Source organism: Bactrocera dorsalis, chromosome 5 (assembly GCF_023373825.1).
Source record: "Bactrocera dorsalis isolate Fly_Bdor chromosome 5, ASM2337382v1, whole genome shotgun sequence".
Taxonomy (NCBI): domain Eukaryota; kingdom Metazoa; phylum Arthropoda; class Insecta; order Diptera; family Tephritidae; genus Bactrocera; species Bactrocera dorsalis.
The window spans coordinates 61,382,180-61,404,041 of record NC_064307.1 but is presented as its reverse complement, the minus strand read 5'-3'; the positions used below and the strand labels follow the sequence as shown (position 1 = coordinate 61,404,041).

Below are 21,862 nucleotides of genomic sequence, written 5' to 3'. Positions count from 1 at the left end.
GCCAAATTTTTTTTTTTTTTCCGAAAATGACCTTGGAGACTATACCGGTAGCTCCTACGGGATCAAGGATATTCTCAAAAATTTTGTTTCTGATCGGATATTACTTCTGGGGAGGTTTCTACAATTGAAATTCCAAAGATTTAACTCAGTATTTTTCTATTTAAAATAAGCTTTAAAATTAAAGAATATTTTACAAAATATTTCTAATGAGCGTTTTTTATAGTATGTAAACACCTATATTACCTTAAACAGTCTTTATATGAAATTGTGGACTATTTGGGCCTGAAGGAGTGTTCTCAAACTATCAACAAATGCTTTAAACTGGGTGATAACTATTGAGTCAAATATCAAAAATGTATGCTAACTGCATATACACAAACATAAATATTAGTTTTTAAGATTTTTAGCTGTGGAAAATATGAGTTTCATGTCTCCCTAACTCTGTTCCAATGGGAAGAATAGCATTCCCGCCTAGAAAATTATATGCTGTGCACAATCGAGAGAAAGGCTTAAGTATGTATCTAACTCATTAAGAGATAAATTTGGAAGTATGGAAAATAACTACTCACCTACTGCTAGAAAACATGTAATGTTAACGTGCATAGCTGTAACTGTTAAATGCAAAAAGCTTTCGAAAAAGCTTTTGTGACAGTTATTGCTTCGATATTTCTTTAAATAGTTAATTATTTGAAAATATTGGTGCTTATTTTGAATAATGTTGTCTTTTTTCGTGGTAATGGTTTTTTATTTTCAGAATAAATTCTTTGTATCAGTTGAAATAAATCTCTTTCTATATATATTTTAGTTTTTATATCTTTGATATTATTATAAAATTTGTGAAAATAATTACGCATTTTTGTTTTTCTCGTTAGTAAACTTTTTTCGTAGGAACGAAACGTCATTTCCGTACCTCAATATTTTTACATACTTTCATATGCATCAATATGTTAAAAAATTACATTATGCTATATAAACATGCACAATAACATAAATGTTTAATAATATTGTTAAGTGCAATGAACGTTCTATAAGATAACATGAACAATTGCTGTTGTTTGACCAACAGAATATTTATGAAAATTCCTATGTTAACTTTACATGAACGAAAAACTCTTACATAACACTGCAGTTAACATATGACTTGGATATAACCCGTCAATTCATATATAAGAGCAAGTTGAGTCTGTAAAACTGAACATGACTTACTGTTAACGGGTAACATAATACTTAATCAGCAATGTTTCATCTCAAGAAGAGGGTTCTGTCAATGAGCAACAACTGTCGTAAGTCTGAATTTTTTTCTGCTATCTAAAATTACCTGCTAACAAGGTTCCTTGACTTCCATATTTCAATAACAGATTCCATATAATAGAATTTGTTATCCCATAACGATTGGCTATATCATTTAAAAGTTGTACACGGCTCCTACTGCAACGCTGTTGATCTATCGGTTTGGTAAAATATTAGTTTTTATATCAAAAGTTCAGAAGTTTTTATTGGAATAAACTTGTTTCTATTAATATCGCGAAGTTTTGAAACTAAGCATGTTAAGCTGGTTGCTAAACAAGTAAGAAAGAGCTAAGTTCGGCTCCAACTGAACATTTTATACCCTTGCAAATTAAAAGAATCAAAGCCAGGCAAATACCTTAAGGTGTAAAACTTCAATCAGAGAATCGGAATTATATATATAGTTGAACTTCCCTGATTAAAATCACCATAAACTACACCAAAACTTCGAGTTATGGAAGGAAATTTGTATGAAATTTGACTTCTACTGCCAATTCAAGGGATCGATAGAAGTTCAACTGTATATGTATATATGTATATCTATATAACTCATACACTGACCGACATACTCGTATTTGGCATAAGGTTTGTTATAAAAGCGAAAATCATTATACCCTACATACATATATACTATATGGGAATTGGGTATAGCATCGATCCGATTTTATTTATTTTTGCTAATATTACATACTATTAACATTCCACATACTAATAATATAGTATGTCTCTTGAGATTCATTAAAGTACTTCAAATACCATTACTAATCGTTTGGAGAAAACTCAGCCGGATGATATATGTTTCTTAGTTATGTATATGGGGACTAGGTCAAGTTTTCGCCCAATTTTATAAATTTTAAGCACAAAGATACATTGTTATCAGTAAAATACGCTCTCTTAATTCCATTTAGATAATGTACTTTCTGGGAATATATGCGGTATAAAGTCACCAGGAAGTTCGAAATTGGGTATACGGGAGTTAAGGGAAGTATTGACCCGATTCGACATTTTCGAAGCTCAAAATCGATCCGATTTTTAACGAACTATTAAGTCGAGTAAATATTTGTAGTATAAAATTCCTTAAGGGTATCTCTATCAAATCAGTCTAATTTATGTTCCTTGTAACGGGAGGACTTAAATAGTATTCAATGTGTGTTATTATTGCAAATATAAAATTATTTTTAGGTATATTAGGTTGGCACGAAGTTTGCCTCAGGAAAAGAAAAAGGAAAGGTCGGAGTTCCTATGTTCCTATCGCAAACTACTTTCTCACTTTTGAGTTATCGTTCTGAAGTTTTATTCGCTGAAGCTTTATTTCTTCATGAAGCTGCTTAATTTTGAGAACAACCGATATCGGACCACTATGGCTCAAAACTTACATACAAACTGAAAAAATAAAAAGTCAAGTAAGTACTTGCACGAAAATTTTTTTGATTTGACAATATATCTCCATGAAATTCGTTATGTATTATATTATTATATATGAAAAAACTATTCTGATCGGACCACTGTGGCATAGAAACTGATGGATCAAAATCAAGTTTGTGTATAGAAACCATTTTGCTTTATCAAGGTATATCCACCTAATTCTTCGTGAATTATTAGCCAAGACAACGATATATTATTCGATAATCGAAACATTTTCCAGATCGAACCACTATTTTAGGAGGATTTTAATTGTGAATAATTTGTTCGTGAAATTTTACAACAAATAGCCAGCTGGCTCAAAACTGACCAATTAGATGATTCTTTAGTTTTTTCCCTCTTAAAGCCCCTTATTGCAGACATTATGAACCAATTTACAAATACGAAGCGATTACCTCCTACACATCGGCTCACAAATCGAAATAGTTCAATATTTGAATGTTTCATAACTTGAATATTCACAGCGTTTACGATGGCTTTTATGAAGTAATTGAGCATAATTAATATTGAAGCGAAAACAACTGTGTAAATTACCGAAATTTTCCACATTTTACGTACACAAACAACCATATTCGTAAGCGCACATACACAAATACAGTAGTGTAAGTGCAATCTTGTAATTTTCCCTCATAAATATTTCAGCACTAATATTTATCATAGCTGTAAATCAACGAGTGCTTATGATTACAGAGGCGTTGCTGTTACATTACAACTTACGTATAGTTGTGTGTGTGTTTGTAGGAGTGTGGGTGTATTTCTTTGATTTTATGGCAAAAACATTTCACTTAGAATGGAATATAAAGCAGACTTTTGATTTTGCATTATTCTTTTTGTGATTTTTATGTGCTTCAATTGTAATTATAACGCCATCGTAAACGTTGTGTGGTTGTGTTTTGATTTTGTGTGTAAATATTAGTGTGTGTATTTGTGTCTATTGTTGTAGCGATAGAATTTTTGTATGTGTCTCGAAAATTATGGCTTCATACGTTTTCTTTTCGAAATTGCACGTGTAAATATATTTTGCTTGTTCCAGCAAGCTACAGTTTGACATTGTCTCGTAAATTTCCAGGTATTATTGTTGCCCTGATTTCCGGTAACATTTACATCTATACCTTGATTTAAGTATTTTTGTCGAGAAATAGTAAACGCACCTTGAACTTTGTATTTGAATTGAATTTAATTTCGAATATTTGGTTTACAATTTTGTTGTTGACCCGGAGAAAGGGGGAGCAGAGATTTTGATGAAATAGTTCGATGGCTTTCTCGTTTAAGGTTTGATAAGTATTAAGAGTTTCAACCCTCTTAGCATGTACTTTCGTTTTGCTATTATGTTCATGGTGCTTAGGTATTAGCCTCTGAAGAGCCGGATGTCCTTAGCAGTCAATGAAACGTATGCTTTTACTTGACTTTGAGCTTTTTGACTTTTCTCTTCTTATTTGTTTGGTTCTACATTAGAAGCAAATCTTTCTACTATTTGAAAGTCAAATTAAATGTTACTAAATGTAAAAGAATATCGCTTATAGTTTCTTCTAAAACCCGTATTATTTCTTCGGTTTTTCCTATAATTTTATGCCTTCGGTACTCGTAAGCTTTCGTAGTTCTCGAATACTGAGTGAGAATTATTGGTGCATATGTATGTCTTTGAAAATAAAGCTTCCATAATATTACAGTCAATAGGGAACACTATAGAGTCGTGATTAATAACTTGTCGTGTATGAATTTGAAGTTATTGTTGATGTTGATGATCTTTAGTTCCAATACGATGGTGTTACATGACATACAGCAACGTATTATTCAATCTATTGAAGGAAACTCATGGTAAGCGATAATGCCGCTGTCGTGAGCATAAGATGTACCCTCCAAGATATTGCCATTTAACATTCGTGATAATTGATTCTTTGGAAGATAATATTTGGCTCGTTATTGCTAATATACGACCCCCAGTGCTGCCCGTCAGTGGTCGAAAATTGGACCTCTCGGCTGGAATTTATTCATTCTGTCCTTGAGGTTACTGAAGCTGATATTGTCGGCTTCAGTAGAGCCTCAGTTTACTCTTCACCACTCGTTAATGGCCACAAGTATAGGTCTGCTAGATTTGAGCGGCTCTCCTCCATAACTAAATGCTAGTACTTTATATCGGGTGCAGACTTGTTTAGTTGTTCACGCCAGAGTACTTTTTCGCCTCTTCTAGAGGAATAACCGACTGCAAGCACGAGGTTTGCTTGGTATATACTTGGCGGTTATAAGCTTCAGTTTGAGGACTACCAAGGCATCGTTAAGTTTGGAATGGCTAGCCGTCAGGAATTCCAATTAGATCCGATCTGCCGCTGTAGCCCCTAAGGATTCAAACTCCGGATAGTACACAGCTTAACACTAGACTCTCTGCTGAATAGTTGTGGTTTGGTTAAGAGTAGTTTTCATTTAATTAAACACCTAGTCGCTGCCTTTAAATTGCTTTTCGGCGGTTTCCGCGGAAAGTTACGATTGCTTCCTTTCCAAGAAACTTTTGTGTGATTCATTCTTCATCTCCTCTTCGTCAACTCAGATTTGTATTTTGGTATCCTCTGTTTTTGCTGCTGTCACTGCTCTGGCTGGTACATTCGATAGTTCTCTTCATACTGACGGGAGGTGAGGAGGTTGTCTAGGGAACCGATAAGTCGTAATGTTTGCAGTTATCACTAGAGAATGCATTTATTGCCACCGACCTCGCTTGGGTATCGGAGGAGAATGTTCGCGATTAGCTATTCGAGCACTGCCAGGTGAGCACTCAGCCATCAGCACAGATATGTCGATATCTTGGCTTAGGGTGGTGTTGGTTGGTTTGTAGATTATAGCTGAATCATTGAATTTGATAGAATAAAGCGGAAAATTTCTCATAGCAGATTTTTGAGGGGGAGATCGATCTATGCGCTCTTTTTTTCTTTAAAATCTTGCACTGTTTTTAAAATACACTTATATTATAGTAGATTATATTTTAGCAGAGTATAGTACAGTTTAGTATATAGATTTAAAGAACATTAGCTTTTAAAGGATAATTATGAAAAAATAATTTTAAACATGTTTCTTTCTCTTATTCACCATTAACCTCAAATAAAAAAAAATATTTCTTCATTTCATTCGTGTTTAGAAATTACAGTTAAGCTGTTGATTACTCTGTGTTTTGTACATTTTCCTCTGTTCTTATAAGCATTTAACATACATTTCAATATATGCTTATCCTCCTTGAATCGACCAGCCTTGACCTAGTGCAGGTTCGCTTGTGAGCATAAGCATCTTCTGTTTACTTAACGTGAGTGTATTTGTACTGATTTATTTTACATACATATGTACATACTTACATTGAAGGCAATGCAAGACTGCAGACGCCCTTACGCGAGATTTTATAATTTTATTTTCTTTAACTCGTAAAACCATTACTTTGACTTGCTTTCACATACTTGTGGCAATAATATACCATTCAAGGTAACTTAAGATGCCTGTAAGTATGGCCGGGTTCTCAGCTTAGTAATTGTGAAGTAATTGAATTCCGAGTAGTGAGAAGAGAGTGTTACTTTACAACAACAGTTAGTTTGAAAATGTTGGGACCTCAGTTAAAGATATGTGTCTTTTATAAAAAATTTAGTGTGTCCGCAACCGAAAATTTTCTGAAATTTTGAAACAACCTCGGTTGAAACCCACTCAAGGGATTCGTTCCGATTACGAAGCTGGGAGAGTGATTCTTGAAATGATTTTACAACAGCTTCTGCAAGATAAGCATATATATTGTATTAGGAGTAGTGCAGACTTTGGCGCTCTTTGAATGCTGGAAGAGTCGCGACCATTATACTGGATGATTCAAAATTTCTGCTTTCTTTAATATATAAATTGTTTAGGCTGAACTAACAGTCTGAAACTCAGCGGATTTATACATATATATATGTATTATCTAGTTATTTATAGGATATGGTCTTATTCGTGTGGGTTACTTTAGATCTTTCCTTAAGAGTCCGTAAAACATACATCTTTTTGGACGCTTTATTTGATGAATTTAAGGAAAATTAGTCTCAACATTAGACTCAGGGATAAAGAAAAGTATACTTCTTTTGTTGTTGTTGTTTTAGCAGCAGAAAATATCCTTGAAGTAATGTGGAGGAATGCTGCCGAATTGAAGGACTTTGACTAGATACAAATCCGAGTTCGTTCCGGTTACGAGGATGAACTATATACCGACTACTACTATATCCATTTCAGTTCCGTCATTGACTCTATCGGCTTACCTTGGTATGATATATGGATACCATAAATATTTTATTGGTCTTGATTCCTACAAATAAAACAAATTTTTATTTCCTTAATTGCGTTCGGATCGGCTTTTTGCATCTTCTCTATTCAGTTTAAATAAAGATTCCTAAATATATTTCTCGCAGTATTTAACAGTATGTTTAGAAAATAGCTTTCAAAGTAGAATTTAGATAAGCCTTACTTGACACTGCCTTAGCAAAATCATAAGTTAATATTGTTTTTTGGCGTTGCCAACTGATTTTAAATATAAATAGTTTGGAATATAGTAAAAAGTTGAAATTGTAAGAAGAATGTGGACAAAAATATTTTTAAGAAGTTACTATATAAGTACAAGATGCACAGGGTTGCCACCTGTACTGATTAATTATGAAAACTTTAGAAATGTATAATACGATGTATGTAAAATAAGAACTTTTAAAATGTTTCTACAAAAAAGAAAAAAATATTTTTGCGGCGTTGCCACCTAATTCGAAGTGCCGAAAAAATATTTTTGTTTTTGTATTAAGTTTTATGTAGGCATAAATTTGAATACATGGAGGAATGGAGTTCAAATTTTTATATTGGTTTATGGAGTTGCCACCTGATTTTAAATAAAAACAGTTTGGAAATGGCTGAAAAGTTGGAAATTGTAATTAGGGTATTTGCAAAAATATTTATGCGAAGTTGTTGTTTCAGTAAAGATGGTACAAGGTTGCCACCTTTACAGTTTAATCATATATATTTCAGAAAACGTAAAATAGGATAATGTATAATAAAATAATTAATTTTAAAATATTTTTACAAATAAAAATATTTTTGTGGTGTTGCCACCTAATTTTAAATATAGAAAAATTTTTTTTTATCAAAATTTTTTCATGCGCATGGATTTGAAGATATGTACGGTAGTATGGAATTAAAAAGTTTCAATAAAACTAATTAGAAATCCCAAAAAATATGTAAGTGTCTGGTAAGCAAATTAATGTTATACAAGATTCAGAAATAAGCTTTAAATACAATATGCGCGCGTAAAATTGAAAATATTTCCAATTTTTAAAAACCATTTTCATTTATACACCTCTAAATTAATATAATCAAATCCATGTGTTGAAGCTGCTGCAACATATGTATGAATGTATGCGTAAATATTTTCAAATATTGTATGCATTTAAATACATTTTAGTTACACAATCCACCTTGCATGCTATTAAGCACACAATAAAGAGGTATAAAATATGAGACAATAAAGCACACACTATCCACTCAGAAATTCCATTTACACATCCATCAGTTGCCACATGTTGAATGCAATAATTAAAAGCTTTGAATATATGCGAAAATATATATATTTATATATGCATCGGTGGATCTGTATATGATTGTTTTCTATCACATGTTTACTAGATATGTTGATGGATAGCAACAGCAAACCAAATTTAAGGTATTTGTATAAAATGAATGAATAATAGGAAAGTGCATTTGCAACTACAACCAATACTCCCACAATTGTGGTGGCACACACTTTTACATGCAACTGTATTGCATAAACCGTAACCATGTTGCACGCAGAAGCCACAGTTAGCATTGCGCGCCTGTGTAGCTAACATGGCACACTGCACTACTACTGGTACTAGATAACACGCTGCTGCTTTTCGCTTTTATTGTGGCGCACTTCAAGCACACTAGACCGGCAATCAACGTTATTAAAATAGTTAAGCAAGGTAATACCGTAAGTGCAATGTGATAGCTTAATTGGTGGTGTGAGACATATGTATATATCTAATATATCTAAAGGTGTGTCTAACTTTTTTCATGGGAGACAAATATTATATCAACGCATAAAATTTGCCAAAATCTCATCGGTCTAGAAGTGAACTTTTAGATTGGCCTTCCCCTTTTTTCATCATGACATGATCTTGAACAAAACATTTAAAAAAGGTGAGCGCTGAAGTTTAGGTGGTCCATTTCTTGAGGTCCAATTTTTGGGCATTAGATATTTTCCGAGATTTTCGGCCGAATAGCCCGAATTTACCTTCAAAATGGTGTTCAAGAGAAAGATGGAGCCATCAGTATGCTTTGGACATTTCATCATGAATAGACTTACTAACGTAGCCCTTGCACAAACATTGAATTTAGTCCTAAAAGGTGTCGAGTCGAAAATCTTGGTGACAAACTTTCAGTTCTGATGGGCTCATTTTGTCCGAAGTTGGCTACAAAACAAAATCGCGAGCTGTGTGGTGAAGAGCAAATCTTGTGTTGAACGCATATGTCAAGAAGTTCATGCTTTCCATTTCTTGGCACCGAAAAATGCAAGTTTGTTTGGTGCGTACGCGATCGCCATTGGACCGTAACGTTGCGTCCAAAGCATCTGTTGACGCAAAAAAACGTTACGGTCCAATGATTCCACCAGCGTACAAACCACGATGCCAAACAGTGCATTTTGTTGCCAAAAATGGGCAGTTCTCTTGAACGGCCATTTGACTGGTTGCTCTTCACCCAAGATGGCGGCAATTTTGCTTATTTACAGTAGCCATTCAACCATTTTGAAATGAGGCTCATAGCTGACAAAAAAAATTTGTCCGATAAAAAAGCGCGAAACACATTTCGGCCACCGAACACGATGATTTGGTAATAAAATTCAATGATTTGCTAGCGTTGCTCGTCTAGTAAGTCTACATGATGAAATGTCCAAAGCATACTGAGCATCTTTCTCTTTGACAACATGTCTGAAATTCCCACGTGATCTCCGTCAAATACTAATGCATGAAAAAATCCTAACCTCAAAAAAATCAACCCGTTTATATATCTAATATATCTAAGGTGTGCCTAATATTTTTTGGTGAGAGAGAAATATATCAAAAAGTAAATCGTAGAGTGAACAAAAATATTTCAGCTTTAATATGTACTGTTGAACGAGGTCAAGTTGAACTTTATAGCCCTTTTTTCAGTATAAACCGATCAGATCTTGACTAAAAGAAAAAAGGTCGGTAGCACCGAAGTTATCAAGTAGTACCCTTAACTTGAGTTTGATCGTTCAGTTTGCATGACAGTATTGGCGATTCCAATAAATGAATAGTCTCTTAGGAAGAAAAGGCCACGTGAAAATTTTAGAACGATATCTCAAAAGCTGATGGACTAGTTTCCGTAGAGAGATCGGCGGTTGACTAAATCGATTATGTGTATATTTTATAAGTAATCCGACTAGTTTATCATAGCTGATTTATCAGTATAGATTTTTAGCTTAATGTAATCTAACAGAAGTGGGACTGACGTGGTCTTATCTAGGAGAGTTAGGTGTTCAATTCATATGCTTAAGTTTCTTGCTACATTCCAGGAATCTAAAGCTCGACACCTATATAAATTCCAATGCTTATTGCACCGTCTTTTTGGAACTATATAACTTTTGCGTGACTCTTATTGGTGCTCCTCAGAAACAGTGTAGAGCTTATCCTCGAATTTACGAAAGTATAGACCAATAATGGTTTCTGCATATAAATCATATCAGTGGACTTTTTCTGGTGTGGTAGCCTCCTTTTCACTTTCCTCTTCTTTAAATATTGTTCTCAGCCAAAATCTGGAAATAAGGTTTATTTATAGTATGTGTCGGTAAGGTAAGTAATGAACTTCATCTCTTAAGACGGTTCGACGATAAAAACTATTTAGAAAGGCTCCGCACAGAATAAAAATTTTGAAAATATATTTACACGATTTTAATGATTTTTTTCGGTGTAAATTGTCATTTGGTAATTTGTAAAAATATATAACTGTCAAAAGGTTACGCACATATTGACAGCCGATTTGACAGCCAGTTTGCCAGTTATCCCTCTTACAAATTTTATGACTAAAAGGAAGACTCTTATATTCTATACTATATGTAAAAAAATGTTGTTCATCACCTCAAATATGTAGAGAAGCATTTCGAGCTTAAACTTGAAATTAGAAATGACAGATATACATATATATAGCACACACAGTATAGCATGCTGTTGGATAAAGTAGAAATTCATACACCAAATATAAACTTTACAAACTTCTCCCAAAACAATAAAAAACAAAGCAAAACAAATCTGAAGTCCTTCCCCCCACCCCCCCCCCCCCCCAAGCATTGTAAATAAAATAAATTGGCATAATCTTAAAAGCTTAGTATAGCGATCAGTTATACAACTTCATTGTCCTTACTCACAACTGGTATAAATATACAACTGGTGTAAATAAAAACAAGTAAGGAAGGGATAAGTTCGGGTGTAACCGAACATTTTATACTCTCGCATGATAAAGTGATAATCGAGATTTCATTATCCGTCATTTACCTATCATCATTGCTTCCTAATGTATATATTATACAGAGAAGGCATCAGATGGAATTCAAAATGGCGTTATATTGAAGAAGGCGTGGTTGTGAACCGATTTCACATGTCATCAGGGTGTTAAGAAAATATTATGTACCGAATTTCATTGAAATCGGTCGAATAGTTCCTGAGATAGGGTTTTTGGTCCATAAGTGGGCGACGGCACGCCCATTTTCAATTTTTAAAAAAATCTTGGGTGCAGCTTCCTTTTGCCATTTCTTCCGTAAAATTAAGTGTTTCTGACGTTTTTTGTTAGTCCGTTAACGCACGTTTAGTGATTTTCAACATAACCTTTGTATGGGAGGTGGGCGTGGTTATTATCCGATTTCTTCCGTTTTTGAATTGTATATGGAAATGCCTGAAGGAAACGACTATATAGAGTTTAATTGTAATAGCTATAGTAGTTTCCGAGATATATACAAAAGCGGGGCCACGCCCACTTTCCCAAAAAATTTACGTCCAAATATGCCCCTCCCTAATGCGATCCTTTGTGCTTCACTTTAATATCTTTATTTATGGCTTAGTTATGACACTTTATAAGTTTTCGGTTTCCGCCATTTTGTGGGCGTGGCAGTGGGCCGATTTTGCCCATCTTCGAACTTAACCTTCCTATGGAGCCAAGAAATACGTGTACCAAGTTTCGTCATAATATCTCAATTTTTACTCAAGTTACAGCTTGCACGGACGGACGGACGGACAGACAGACATCCGGATTTCAACTCTACTCGTCACCCTGATCACTTTGGTATATATAACCCTATATCTGGCTCTTTTAGTTTTAGGACTTACAAACAACCGTTATGTGAACAAAACTATAATACTCTCTTTAGCAACTTTGTTGCGAGAGTATAAAAAATCGGCGTAAACGCAAAGCAATAGCATAGTGAGCTGTTATACGACTTTAAGGACGTCTTCTCACCCCCCAATTTAGTTTTGGTCGATTTAGCCATGTCCGTCTGTCTGTATATATACGAACTAGCCCCTCAGTTTTTAAGTTATGGTTTTGAAATTGTGCTAAAGTCATTTTCTCTTCAAGAAGCTGCTCATTTGTCGGAACTACCGATATCGGACCACTATAACATATAGCTGCCATACAAACTGAACGATCGGAATCAAGTTCTTGTAAGGAAAACTTTCATATTTGACAATGTATCTTCACAAAAATTGGCACAGGTTATTTTCTAAGATAATAATGTAATATGCGAAGAAATTGTTTCATAATCGGCTTACTATAGCATATAGCTGCCATACAAACCGAACGATCGGAATCAAGGGCTTGTATGGAAAACTTTTCCGAATGTTGACAATATATATTCACGCCGTAAATATCTTGGTATAGATTATTTTCTAAATGTGTCTCAATTCCGTTGGCTGGCGAATTTAATTGTGTCATTGAATGCCCATATATGCGCACATACATTTCGTACACGTGCATACGGTAACAAATACAAGAGCAATAACAACAACAGCAATTTATTTCTATAAAGAAAGGGTTATTACAAATATGCAATGATCTGCAAGATCAACTTACCGCAGTGTCTCAGCCTATCTCTTCGGCGTTCGGAAATTGAGTGAATTATAATCGGAGTTCCAACAGTATGGACACCGAAAACGAACGTCGGGAGTAAAGGACACTGCGATAATTCACAATAATGTGCTTAAACTAATAATTCACAGTGATCCTTAAACTATTAAAACTATTAACTATAAATTCGTTACAAATAATCGCCGTTTTGTTACATCCCCCTCTCCGTGAATCGATCCGATTCACTTACTCCACGTCCAAAACGGCTAACTTTGACACGGGGCGACGAAGGATTCCACTGCTGGTGCGTACATCGGCTCTCCTGATAACGCCATCAGATCCACGCTGTACCGCTTCTACCCGACCACGGCACCATTGCTTCCGCGGCATGTTAACGTCGCATACAAATACCAGATCACCAACCTGAATTGGTTTTGGTCTTTCGCACCACTTCATTCGACGCGTAAGTGTCGGCAAATACTCAAGAATCCATCGTCTCCAGAACGTGTCTCTCAACTGTCGGGCAATGCGCCACTGTTTACCAAGTGCGCAGGGTTTCGTGACGACATCATTGACGGCTGGCGTTTGCGAAGTATTGGCAGTACCAAGCAAGAAATGATTCGGAGTGAGCGGTTCATCCTGATCTGATGACAGCGGCAAATGTGTAAGTGGCCTGGAGTTGACGATGTTCTCGGCTTCAATTAACAAGCTCTGTAGCGTGTGCTCGCGAGGTGCAACTTCCTTTAAAGTTACATTGAGGACACGCTTTACACACCTTACCATACGCTCCCATATGCCACCTTCTGCAGGATTGTTCGGACAATTGAATATCCATTCGATTCCTTTCACAGCAAGATCGTCCTGAATGCGATGACAATCAAATACCTCGGAAAATCGTTTTCCTTCATTGTTGGCTCCTACGAAATTCTTACCGTTGTCGCTACGAATCCTTACTGGCAAACCGCGACGATTGATAAAGTTTCGAATTGCAAGAATGCATGCATCAGTCGAAAGATCGGCAGCAACTTCCAGGTGAATCGCTCGCGTTGTTAGACAAGTGAACAACGCCACCCATCTTTTCTCCTTACGCCGACCAACCGTTACGTTGAGAGGACCAAAGTAATCAATACCTGTGTAAGAAAATGGCCTCACGAACGGCGTTAGTCGATCCTTTGGTAATTGACCCATCATAGGCTGTGAGGGTATGCACTTGGAAATTTTACAAATAAGACATGTCGATATGATCTTCTTCATAGCACGTCTTATGTTCGGCACCCAGTATCTTTGCCGAACCTCACATATCGTCGCCTCCACGTTCTGATGTTTCATCCGATTATGACAGTCCAGTAAGATCAAGCGAGTGAGATCATGATTTGGTGCTAGGATAATAGGTCGCGTGGTATCATACGGAAGCCAGCTGGCAGCATCGATACGTCCGCTAACACGCATAACACCTTCTGTGTCGATAAACGGGGAGAGTGTGTATAACTCAGACCCCTTCACTACATTTCCACCTTCTTTCAATTGATTAATCTCAAGTGAGTACGAGGCAGATTGGGCAAGTCGGCATAAGAAAATTTCGGCTACTTTCAATTCCTCGGCGGTCAGGCACTCTTCCACTTTCTTGTGACGACACAAATCTATAAATCGGATGACCCAGGCGACCGTTCGCTTTAGCTTAGTTAAACTTGAAAATCTTGTCATGTCTATAACACATGACGGCGTGGCTAACATTACAATTTTCGGGCGAAGCTCTTCACTCTCTTCTAACAGATCAGGTATTCCTTCAAATGTAGGCCAAGCTTCTTCTTCTTCCGTTAAAAATGACGGTCCATTTAGCCATCGTGAAGCCGGATGACTGTCGAATGTCGTGCTTGGTCTTGTGGCCTCATCAGCGACGTTCTCTTCTGACGGTATCCAACGCCAGTCGTTAGCGTCGGTAGCGGCGAGAATTTCTGCCACACGATGTGCTACGAATGGCTTGTAGCGACGTGTTCCCGATTTAATCCAACTCAGAACTGTTTTGGAATCGCTCCACATCACGCGTTTTTTGATTGCAACTGAATGATCTTTGGCGATAGTCTCTAGCAGTCGAGTTCCTAAGACGGCTGCCTGCAATTCAAGGCGTGGAATAGTCATTGGTTTCAGCGGAGCACACCTCGTTTTGGCACATACGAGTACGACGCAAACTTTGTTATCTGTATACGTTGCTCTCCAGTAGGCTACAGCTGCAAATACATCCTCACTGGCATCTACGAAGATGTGAAGTTGCACTTCGGCAGGTGGTCCACGGGCAAAATAGTGGCGAGGGACTCGAAAATTCAATACATTTTTCAACTGACGGCGCCACTTGTCCCACTCTTTACATATAGGTTCAGGCAGAGGCTCATCCCACCGCAATTCGTAACGCCACGATTCGCGCACCAACAATTTTGCGTTGACCATAAATTTGGATAAAAACCCAAGCGGATCAAATACTGACATGACTATGCTTAGTAGCTCCCTTTTCGACGGCCGTTTGTGTCCACTGATGACTTCAGCGTCCACGTTATTAAATTTGAGTGTGTAACTAAATACGTCGCTACTTGGTTGCCAATACATTCCAAGAACGCGTTCTACTGCTAATGTGACTAGGCTATTTGTCAGTTGTTCCGGTTTATAACCATTCAGTGCGATTTTGGCTTCTAGGGAATTCGAAGAAAAGTTGCGTAGTTCAAACCCGGCATTCTTGTGAATACGTCTGACTTCATTGGCTACTTCAATGGCTTCTTTAACGTTGTCGAAACTATCCACGAAGTCATCAACATAGTGATGCTTTGTGATAGAGTCGTAGGCTCTTGGACAGCTTTCGCGGTACTCAAGTGCGTTAATATTTTTGACATACTGGGCCGTGCAAGGCGAGCATGCGGCTCCAAATGTCATCACCAGCATTTCGTATACGTCCGGACGAATCTTGTCGTTACCGTCCCTCCAAAGAAACCTTTGGGCACTTCTATCTTCTTCTCTTATAGAAATTTGGTGAAACATCTCTTTAATATCGGCGGCGATGGCAATTGCGCCAACACGAAAATTAAAAAGTACTGTCGGCATTGGTTGATATTGTTGAGGACCCTTTAGCAGGTAACTGTTTAGTGAACAACCGTTGACGGTTGCGGCGGCATCAAACACTAGGCGCAGTTTACCAGGCTTATTGACATTCATCACACCGAAGTGTGGAAGGTACCACGTTCTTGGACAAGTAATTGCAGCTTCTTCCGGGCTCAACCTTCTGGCATAATTTTTATTTACGTAATCCCGAATGATAGCACGATACTCTCGGGCAAATGTTTCGTCTCGTCTCATCTTACGCTCGATTCCGACCAATCTTCTCTCGGCCATGGAGTAGCTGTCGGGGAGCTGAACATCATCTCGTTTCCACAGGAGACCGGCTTGGAAACGTCCGTTAACCTTCGTGACCGAGGACTCGAGTATCTGGCGCGCTCTTTTATCATCATCGGGCTCGACGAGTGGTGCTGGACGTACACCGAAGCTCTCGACACTAAAGTAATCGGCCACCACATCATGCAGATATTTATCTTCCGAGACGGACATATGCAAACACGACGTCTTCCCTTGATTAAAGTTATCAGTCGGCCCGAAGACGACCCAACCTAACTTAGTACGTGCGGCATAAGGACCCTTATATTGTAGGGTTTCGATTTCACTAGGGATTCCCAAGTGACTGTGGTCTAATCCAATAAGCAACTTTGGAACGGCGTTGTCGTATGTTTGAATCGACAACCTTTTCAAGCAAGCTTCATCTACGTCAGCTTTCTGTAAACTTTGTATCGGAAGTTGTAAATCCTGGATGCCGTAGACATGATGCAACTTATATTTCTGGCCTGAACTGGAACCACTAATCTCGATGTCGACGATAGTTGCATTATCAGTAGCAGCTCTTCCACCCAACCATTGTAAGGATACTCGGCTTTGGTGACCCTTTACTCCGAGCTGCTCAATCAAAGAAGAATCGGCCATAGTTATCGATGATCCTTCATCCAGTAGAGCGAAGGTCTTGATACGAGCTTTGTGGCTATGCACTGTAACTGGAACTATTCTAAACAACACTTTTTGTTTTTTCATTCCACTGTCTGTACAACTGAGTACTGCATCGGCTGTGGTTGGTCTAGATGGAATCTCAACCCGTTGCATCTTTGACAAGCTCCTCGGTGGCTCGTGTAACAGTTTGTTATGTACTCTTTGACAACCGTTCGTTCTGCAGGTTTTCCGTCGGCGACAATCTCTTGTGGTATGACCACCCTGAAGACAAGAGAAACATAAGCGAAGGAGCTTGGCTTTGCTCCATCTGTCACGGATGCTTAGCGACTTGAACGTGTCACAATCGAAGATGTGGTGTCCAACATGGCACAGTGGACATAGGATTTCTCTGGCGTTGTTTGCGGTTTGAAGAAGAACGCGGCGCTTTGGTTCGGTCGAATGAGTCCGCCCACTATCTTGTACTGTGCATATTAGATCGGCCACTCCACTAAGCCAAGTACTGAAATCTTTGATTGTAGGATATGGCTGTATCATCGATGAGGTTTTTGCCCAATCGAGTTTCTTGCTCATGGGTAGCTTACCCACAAGCTCCTCCAACAACGTTGGGTTACACAAGTGCTGCTGACCATTTACTGATTGTAGGAACACGGCTAGGTTTTTTACTTTGACTGAGAAAGGAATCATTTTGTCGATGGCGGATTCTGATATGTATGGCATCTCCCGTACTTGGCGCAGCTGACATTTGATAAGTAATTCTGGACGACCGAATCGAAATCGCAAAGTGTCCATAACGGCAGGAACGTTATCCGGATGGATTAGGAGTGAGTGCACTGTCTCTCTAGCCTCACCCTTTAAACATCTTTGTAGACGTTGATTGTTTTCAAAATTCGAGTAATTGTATGATGCAGTTGACTGTGCAAAGGCGGCGGCGAACATAGGCCAGTCTTCTGCGCGTCCGTCGAAATCTGGCAAATCTTGAATTTTTCTCGGTAGTGTAAGCAGATATGAACTGTCTGGTGTAACGTTAATAAATGGCTGCGACTGTAATGAAGTTGAAGGCATAGTACCTATCGAAGAGGCGGTGGCTGTGAAGATCGGCGGTGTAGTACCTTCGTAAGGGCACTGAGTATACGTATGCGTGGCGGCTGTATACGTTGACGTAGACTGCATAGAATTGTTCGAACTATTCTGCGAGTTCGCTGTTGTCTGCGTTGAGACTGCTGCAGGTTGTATAGCGGTATCTACAACGGGATCCACTGAGGTCGCAATGGAATTTGACCTTGATCCGTCCTCTACGCGTATCGTGGACTTCAGAAGTTCACACTGGCGTTCACTTTCCTTCAACTTTACCTGGGTACCTCGCAGCTGGTTACTCAGGGCATTGATCTGCTTTTGCATGGCAACGAGCATTTGTTGCTGACTTTCCACTGTAACTTTAGTAGATGCGCCAGAGTTAGTTGACGCACTACCTTGATGATTGGATCCGTTATCCACATCATTGTTATCCAATCTTTGATCTTCAATTGAAACTGACTTACTAAGGCTGTCTTGTTGTTGAATTCGCATACTCTTTCTAGTTGAGTTTTCCATTGTTAATAATACGGCGGCTTGAAGAAAATGTTACACAAAAATATGATCGGCAATTTGGCAATATAAGCGTTATAATTGTAGCGATAAATAGCGGGATGGCGACTCGCTTGGCGACGTGGCGACTACGATTTTGGCGACGAATAGAGGGATGGCTTCCCAGTGGCAATACAATACCTATGACGATGGCGACTAATAAGCGGGAAGGTGTCCCGTTTGGCGATATAAAACGTTATGACGTTGACGGAGAATTGCGGGATGGCTTCCCGTTTGGCGACGTGGTGGCTACGATTTGGCGGCGAATAGCGGGATGGCTTCCCAGTGGCAATATAATACCTATGACGATGGTGACTAAGAACTGCGGGATGGCTTCCCGTTTGGCGACGTAACGGTTACGACGTGGCGGCAAATAGCGGGATGGCTTCCCGTTTGGCGACGTAACGGCTACGACGTTGGCGGCAAATAGCGGGATGGCTTCCCGTTTGGCGACGTAACGGCGGATAGCGGGAAGGCGTCCCGTTTGGCGATAGACACGTTAACAAGTTATGTCACGATGGCGGCTCGTAACTAATCAGTTATCCCATAAAGCTTCACAATATAAATTATATACTCCCCTGGCACGGGAGTGACGGCAATGCAAGAATTGGCTGTTGGCACTCAATTTGGCGACAGTATAAATGAATGCATAGTCTTGCGTGATAAAGATGGTGCGAACGAAGCTTACGCAAATCTAGGATAGAAGATCTTGCGAAATACAGATCCTACTGCAAATAAAGATCGCAAATAAGACTGCGATATAAAGATCTGCGAAATAAAGATGTCTCAATTCCGTTGGCTGGCGAATTTAATTGTGTCATTGAATGCCCATATATGCGCACATACATTTCGTACACGTGCATACGGTAACAAATACAAGAGCAATAACAACAACAGCAATTTATTTCTATAAAGAAAGGGTTATTACAAATATGCAATGATCTGCAAGATCAACTTACCGCAGTGTCTCAGCCTATCTCTTCGGCGTTCGGAAATTGAGTGAATTATAATCGGAGTTCCAACAGTATGGACACCGAAAGCGAACGTCGGGAGTAAAGGACACTGCGATAATTCACAATAATGTGCTTAAACTAATAATTCACAGTGATCCTTAAACTATTAAAACTATTAACTATAAATTCGTTACAAATAATCGCCGTTTTGTTACAATCGACGATGGTTAATAACAATCCCTGCAACTTCATTGGGTTCACCAAAGATATGACTACCGAGATATTTAAATCTAAGTCTAGTAAAAACTGGACAATACAGAAGGAGGTAACAAGATGATTCCACCTCGCCTTCCACCATACATCTTTGGCAAAGAGCGTCCGACAGTGTATAACCGCACCGCGATTGAACCTATTGGAAGGTCAGAACATCTTTAATTATGGCGAGAATGACTTTGTTAAGATCTAGAAGTTCGGATAATCTTTTACGGTTCACGCCGGTTTCGGATCTCGCAGTCGCACAATTTCTAGTTGTTGACCACGGTTTACTGAACTCACTGGAGGTCCAGTAGTTCAATTCCAGTACGCAAAAGCTGAATATATATTTTTTGGTAGCGGCTACGCGTCTAATGGCCCGTCTGTTGAGTTCAATTTGTGATTGCTTGCTTAAGTATTTCGACTGGTTACTAGCGAATGGCGTGTGTGAGGTTTTGCTCCAAGGCCTGAATCGAAGCGGAATTGTCCGGATAGACTTTAGACTTTACATATTGTATCTCCACAGAAAACAGTCTAACGGTGAAATCACACGATCTTGGCGACCAATCGACGCGCCCAAAACGTGAAATTATCTGCTCATCGCAGTGTTCTCTCAACAAATCTATTGATTGATGCGTTGTGTGGGAAGTGACGCCGTATTGTTGAAATCAAATGTCACTGAGATCATAAGCTTCAATTTCAAGCATGAAATGGTCGGTTCTCATAGCGCGATAATGGTCGTCATTGACGGGTACATACTCACCGCCATCACTCAAAAAAAATATGGACCGATGATTTCACCGGCCCACAAACCACACCAAACCGTTGTTTTTTCCGGATGAAATGGCAGTTCTTGAATCTCTGCAGGTTGCTATTTGGCTCGAAAACGTGTGATATTCTTGGAACATTGGACTTTATTTAGAATTGTAGTATTTCGAAATCTTTTTCTCATTATGCCCCCTTACAATTGTGACCGAATAAAAGTAATTGAAAAGTAGTCTAACAAATTCATATTGATGACTAAATTTCTATTGTACATACGTATATATTTTAATAACTTTGCCCAAAGTCAACGAAGTATGGCAGCTCCATATTGTATATACTTAAACAGGCGTATATCCTGTGAGTTCGCTCTTCCTGGCTCTTGTTCTTCACGTTCTTTAGTGGGTTGTAAAAAACCTACGCGCAGCATATGCTATCACTCCTCCTCTGGTCCTTACTTGTCACTTTGCAACCACTTCGGCTGCGTTGCCCCGAGCAGCGTGGTGGTGGGCGTGTGCGTCGTGTGGCGCGTCATGCGGTGATTTACATTAATTTGCAATTATTCATGCTGAGTTTTATTGGTGGAAAAGAATTTACTTTTGAGATTTATGTGACGCTTTTTTGCTGTGCTTTTAGTCAAGACGCTAAGTAATAATAAAAAGCGAGAAATTTTATTTTATGCAAATTATTATGGCAAGGATTTAGATACTGCCTGCAGAAAATAAAAAATTATGAGGGATATAAATGTGTTGGCAGCGAATATGAATATATGTATGTATGTATGTAATTGCAATATATGGCAGACTGTGCTGGGGCTTTGTGGTGAGCAATATGAAATATTTTTGACGAAGGCATTTGAGCATATAAATTGAGATATCTTAATTCGCCACACTTCAAAGTGACTTAAAAGTATTAGAATATATTTATTTTTCTTTAAATAATGGACGCTCACAGCGCGTAAGCTGAAATTTGCATTTTACTCACACACACACACGCGCACAAATGTAATATGTTATATGAAAGGCTCCCAAATGCTTAATTTTGCCTGGTCTTTTTCTATATTTCCATAACTGTCGCCAAAAGATTTGCGTATTTCCAACTAAACTGTGAATTATTAAAAAAAAAGAAACTCAAATTATGCATGACAGCGAAATCCGCAAATAAAGCATTCGAAATGCAATAAGAAAATGAAGAATTAAGTGAAGAATTGTGGTTAAAATATCACAGCATCACAACGCAACACGATTTTTCAACACTTTGTTGTTGTTGTTGTTTTTGTGAAGTGATTTGCATTGGAAGATGATGTTGATGGGCACAGTGCAGTACTAAAATATTCGAACTTGTGGAAATATATATATTATATAACATATATAACATAACATACATATATGTTA

General features: G+C 38.1%; 2 protein-coding genes across 2 annotated transcripts; both read right to left on the bottom strand.

Annotated features, from left to right (window-relative positions):
* Positions 1-12,761: 12,761 nt before the first annotated feature.
* On the bottom strand, positions 12,762-14,170 carry LOC125778659 (uncharacterized). Its single transcript, XM_049457531.1, has 2 exons — positions 12,847-14,170; positions 12,762-12,794 (listed from the first exon to the last, which is right to left on the bottom strand). Exon 1 carries the CDS (start codon positions 14,167-14,169, stop codon positions 13,087-13,089), a length of 1,083 nt encoding a protein of 360 aa, XP_049313488.1. The 5' UTR covers position 14,170; the 3' UTR covers positions 12,762-12,794; positions 12,847-13,086.
* Positions 14,171-14,219: 49 nt separating this feature from the next.
* Positions 14,220-18,468, bottom strand: LOC125778902 (uncharacterized). Its single transcript, XM_049458516.1, has 2 exons — positions 14,347-18,468; positions 14,220-14,297 (listed from the first exon to the last, which is right to left on the bottom strand). The coding sequence occupies exons 1-2, from the start codon at positions 18,466-18,468 to the stop codon at positions 14,220-14,222; spliced, it is 4,200 nt and encodes a 1,399-aa protein (XP_049314473.1).
* Positions 18,469-21,862: the final 3,394 nt, after the last annotated feature.

Bases quoted from the DNA above. Each gene is read 5' to 3' on its own strand.
- LOC125778659 (XM_049457531.1), bottom strand. From the start codon at position 14,169: ATGAAACATCAGAACGTGGAGGCGACGATATGTGAGGTTCGGCAAAGA.
- LOC125778902 (XM_049458516.1), bottom strand. From the start codon at position 18,468: ATGGAAAACTCAACTAGAAAGAGTATGCGAATTCAACAACAAGACAGC. The intron at 14,298-14,346 runs GTAGTGAAGGGG...TTATCGACACAG, and splicing joins AATTGAAAGAAGGTGGAAAT to AAGGTGTTATGCGTGTTAGC.